The sequence below is a fragment of the Atta cephalotes genome (assembly GCF_000143395.1).
Source record: "Atta cephalotes unplaced genomic scaffold scaffold00020, whole genome shotgun sequence".
Taxonomy (NCBI): Eukaryota; Metazoa; Arthropoda; class Insecta; order Hymenoptera; family Formicidae; genus Atta; species Atta cephalotes.
In genome coordinates, this window is record NW_012130084.1 from 3,924,220 (window position 1) to 3,930,011 (window position 5,792).

The window sequence follows — 5,792 nt, forward strand, 5'->3', positions numbered from 1 at the left end:
AAGTATTTGAGAGCATTCGATGAGCCTCAGCCGCAGATTTCTTCATATTGAAGCAAAAAATTAAAACCTCCCGCAAATGACGAGAATTTGGCTCGTAAACTGACATTTTTCAATCGAGAATAACTTTATGATGCAGACACAAATCGACTAATGTTTCTATGGGGTTGACAGATGCCCAAGTTTATTGTATGACGTCTATGATCTATTTATTTCGCCCATCACTTACCGCTAAGCCATCTATAGGAAAACGGCGGAAGCAAAATTGTACACCTAATGTGAATATGAGTAATAGAATGATATCAATTATGATATCAATTATTTTATATATATAATACAATAGATATCAATTATATATAGATAGAAGTAGTTTTATTTATTCAAAATTTTCATATATTCCATATATTTATCCATATAATTAGTTTTTTCTTCTAAAAAATAAATAACTAGTTACTGTTGTTTGGAAATTACTAATTCTGAAAAGTAATACATTAAAGTTACAGTTAGTTAAAAAGTAATAAGTCGTTACTTTTCAGTTACTTTTCCATTAATTCTTTTATAACTTTACACATTGCTTTATACATTGCTATTTTAAATATAAGACTTATTCATTTCTAACTTAATATATCTTATTTTATTGATTATAATATATATTATTTTAATATATATTAATATATATTATTTTATTTGATTATACCAAATATTCAATTATCAGGGTTGGGTAAGTTAATGTTTTTTTTTTAACTGAATAAAGTTAAAGTTAATGGCTTTACAAAATTAATAAAGTTAAGTTAAAGTAAAAGTTGAAGAAATAAAAAATTAACTTAACGTAAGTTAAGTCAATATTGAATTAACTTAAGTTAAAAAAAAAGTTAATTTAAAAAAAATTATTTTTTAGATTCTAAAATAATGTCCTAATTTTTCTTAAAATGAGATTAAATAATTACAATATAGATTATTAAATAAATTAAATTTTTAATTTTTTATTCATATGTGATATAAGTATATAACACATAACGATATAACTATATAAGTTATATGATTTTAAAAAACAGCCAGCACATAGAGAAGATACAAGATCAGTGATTACTTTTTAATAAATCTTAAGTCATAAGAAATTGACCAATTACAATCGAATGCAAGAAGAATATTTGACTATAATTGGTCAATTTCTTATGACTTAAGGCTTAAAACACCTATTGTAGATCCGGATTAAGGCATAAGGCATAATCAATCAGAGGGCTGCATTAGCATCTTAAGAAATTACTTAAGAGATCTTAAAATATGAATAGATTACGAATATACGCCCTTAGTTTTATTATTTTTCTAAAATATTTAAAAGAGATAAAACATTTTTTAACTTAAAAAAAAATTAAAAAGTTAATATTTAAAAGTAACTTAGTTAAGTTAAAATTTAATACATTTAAAGTTAACTAAGCTAAGTTAAAAGTTATTAACTTTTTAACTTTTTTTTTTAACTTTTAACTAGTTATTACCCAACCCTGTCGATTATATACTATATTATATAGATATAATAAATTATAGGTATTTAATATATACACATTTAAATGTTAATATATACACTTAAAATGACAATTATAAAATGCGTTTACATACTGAAAAGATCCTAGCTTAATTCTTAATACAGATATTTACACACGCAATGATTTAGAGGTAAAGATATAATCCAATCACAAGAAATAATCATTGATTGTTCACTGAACGTTCCATTAGGCGACTATGTGTTGACGTTGTGTGCATATAGTTTAATATAAAGTAATTATAAATATAATTATTAAATTAGTTATTAGAACAATTACAGTTACCATAAAATATAACTAATTGTAAATTGAGTTATGGCTATAGATGGAAAAAATTGAAGTTAAATTACAGTTACTGAAAAAAAGTAAACTAATTGTTACTTCGTTAACAAGTAATGAGTTACTTCTTGACTAACTTTGCTTGACTTATTTACTGTAAACAAGTATAATCGCTTAACTGCTCTGATACAGTCTAATATGCTGCCTTTGAAATATAATTATACTAAAAAAAAGAGAGCTATATGACCAATGCTTTTACTAAGAAATGTATTAAATAATGTAGTTATGGTCATAGAATGAGAATGAATGTGAAATTGAAAAAATTCGTAATCATAATCACAAATATATTTATTCAAATCAAATAAAAAGATGTACTTTTTGTATTAGGTTATTAGTAGATTTAAGATTCTTATTAATATCAGATTATGTATATTAATACTCTTACAAAGATATCTAACAATTATTTGTTTAATATATGGTATTGCTACTTTGGTTCTGTTTACGATTGCGTTTTGAGATCGAAAAAGATTTGCGCGATTTGCAGAATCAGATAAATTCAGACATAAATATTTAAGTATAGATTTGCTTCGACCGAAAAATAGGATTTTTCTTATTTAATCAAATATTTATTTTTATCCGTTTATTTCAAATTGTAATCGAATAAAAAGTATTTATAAATACAAGAAATATTCCAATTATAATTACATACTTATATTCAATTCATTTATATACTTATATTCATTCATTTTGAGTATTAGATATATTTATCGAATGCTAGATAGAAGTTCTTCGAATTACATTTTATCAAATTTAATTCAATTGTATCATTTGAAAGCTACATTCGAGACTGAAGTTACAAATTAATATCAACATATTTCTCAAAATTAGTGTACACATCCGCAAAACTATCTGCTACCTGTTGATAAAACTGAAATGTAGCTTTTACATAATGTAATAAACTAACGACGAGTAGCTATATTATAATTTGCGATCTGGGATTCATCAAAATTACTTCTATGTAAACAGACAGAAGTAATTTTGACGATTGCTTCTAGAATGAACTACAAACTATACCGGATATTGTGATATTCTATAACTCCCCATCTATTTCATAACTGTCTCCTTTTCTTTAATTATGATTAATAACACTATGTTACAAGGTTTTTATTTATTTCTCAACATCTAAATGGTGACTTTTATATATTTTTAGCTACTGAAAGGAATATAAAGAAACGTTTCCATTACCCATAGATTTTGAAAAATCAAGAATGTTATTTTTTACAAAACTCTGCAAATTTAAACAATTTCAAACTTTTTTTTTTACTTTACGTAGTAAGAATTATTATTTAGATAACGAGAAACAAGAATTTTGTGAATTATAATGATTTTTTACATTATATATAAAACTTTCCAATAAATCTTATTATTTTAATATGTCACTTAAAATTATATAATAATAAAAAGAATTTTATCATCACATTTATATCATTACACATATTATAAAAAATTTTCACATATTATAAAAAAAATTTAAATTTTTTGTAGTTAATATTATTGATATCACTTTATTAGATAAGAAATTCAAAGCAGAGTCTGAAAATTAAAGGTGATAAAGTTTTTTGAGAACATATCCTTTTTCAATATAAAAAGTCCTACAAAAAACATTTATTGAAAAACAAAAAGTTGATTAATATTATATATTTCACTATAATTTTTAACAATTTAAAAAAAATTTTAATTTCAAGTTATTTAATTTTAAATAATCTAATTTTTCAATTTAACAGCGGCAAGTAGAAGAATATCAGAACAAATTGACGTTACTGAAGAAAAAGTATGACAGCAGTTTAATTGCTTTTCATAAAAGGCACAATGAAAATGTTGAAAGATTACAAGCAAGATTCGACGATATTTTGAAAATCGAAAAGAGTTCATTTGACGCAGAGAGTTGGTTGCAAGTATGTGAGGAAATCGATTAATAAGTAACTTTTTACATGAATTCGTTATTGATTATTCTTTCTAGTCGTTGAATTTGAAAGAACTGTCGGAGCTGCATAATCGAATCAATATTTTGAGTTCCCACGCGGCCGAGAGTACTGAATCGAATATCGCACATGTCGAAATCAAAAAGGATCACGATAGCTGTCGGAATTCTCAAGAGCACAGGTTTTATAATAAATTCACCTTGTGTAAGCAGTACACGAGAGAGGATGAATCATCTTTAAGTAAAAAAATAAATAAAGATAAGTTCCGCTCCAAAATTCTCGATGCTGAAAATAATGAGAAAGTTGCCATAATGGAATTATATTCCCAGGATCTAAGGCTTAAACAGGAACACAAGTAATTTATACTTTGTATACATTTATTATAATTGTTAATTTTGAAACGAGTGTTTTAATCTCGTATATTCTTGTCGTGATAACGACTCAGTTTTCACGAGGATGAAAAGAGACAAACAGAAAATATGGGATTGCCTAAGTCTAGAAGAGACAGAACTGTGAGTATGCAATTTTTTAATCTCCTTTATGTTGTTACATTAAAACATAAATGGTAATAATACATTACAGCTCGATTGGCAGAGAGAGAAGTTTATTTATCAATGTAGCATACATCACAAATTAAGTAACACTCGTTGATATGTGCAGCGATATTTTATGATGCAGAGAGATCTCCAGCGCGAAAAGGGATATAAGAGGTCAGATTTCATCACCTTTATGTAATATCGTATTCCGCAATTTCGCACATTAAGATTGGCGATGTATATTTTATAAACCCGAGAGATAGAGAATATTATTTTTTTACTTGTCTTTTATTCTTAGTATACATACAATTTTTTATGAAGTTTTTCTCTCCTATGCACTGTTATTATTTGTCTAAACAAAGTTGTACTCCTGTTATTTCATTCGTAAAAAAAACATGTACTTAAAATGGACTTTGTAATAAATGCATAAATTACATAAAAAAATGGATCTCTGTATATGTAAATTTTTACTAATTGCCAATAACATGTATGAAAAATATTCAAACTCAACTTCTCTAGTTCTAATTTGCTGAGTAAAAATCAAATAGAAATAATGTTGATTAAATATTCAATATAGTGAATGCAGAAAATAGAGTAATATGGGCTCTCATTTTATATATTGCAACTTTTTATTTTTTTATAAGTATACTTAACAAATAACCGTACAAGTAAACAATACCGAAAACAATACTTTATTAATACGCTTGAAAGATTAAAATAACTTATAAAAATATTGTTTAAATAAAAAGAAACATAATAATGTAATTACTTGAATGTGAGGTAAAAAATGAGTATTTTCCTTTTATTTTTTATTTTGATTTCTTTAGTCTATTTAAACTTTCCACGAAATTTAAGCATTTCCTTGAATTCATAAAAATTCTGAATATGTTGAGATACTATTAGATTTAGAAATTTCTTTTCATGAATATTTCTCCTAGCAATACTTTTGCATTGGTTATTGCATGGTTTTGCATTGGTTTCTATTCTCGTGAACATTTATCACAATCTTTTACCGAACACTTTTCCTGCTATCTCTACTTCTTAAAATTATTTTTGAAATGGTAACTGATGAATACAAAGATTTTTAAAAACGAAAATAATGCTGTAACAAATAAAATATACCTTAATTATAAATAAAAATGGAAAATAATGTATTATTTGAAAGCATAAAAAGTATTCGTACAATTGAGAAATTTAGCTTCTAAGATCATATAAACACGGTTATTTTTGTGAAGTTCTTTTGTTTATATTGGAACAGGTACATAAGAAAGTATTCATTGTTAATAAATTTGCTAATTAATGTTTATTTTCAAAAGCTTTTTTAAAATTTTCTCTGTACGAATATTTTTTTCACTATGCGTGCGCGCGTCTCTCTCTCTCTCTCTCTCTCTCTTTCTCTCTGTGTTGTTTTGTGTGTGTGTTTTGTGTGTGTGTTGTTTGTGTGCGTGCGTGTGTGT

At 25.1% G+C, this 5,792-nt stretch overlaps 1 protein-coding gene across 1 annotated transcript in view; it reads left to right on the forward strand.

The window, feature by feature from the left end:
- Positions 1–5,792, forward strand: part of LOC105619309 (paramyosin-like) — a 34,525-nt gene that overhangs the window by 13,831 nt on the left and 14,902 nt on the right. The window contains exons 11-13 of the mRNA XM_012200831.1: positions 3,602–3,772; positions 3,838–4,154; positions 4,245–4,311. Coding sequence (XP_012056221.1) covers positions 3,602–3,772; positions 3,838–4,154; positions 4,245–4,311 — 555 coding nt within the window. The remainder of the gene's footprint in view (positions 1–3,601; positions 3,773–3,837; positions 4,155–4,244; positions 4,312–5,792) is intronic.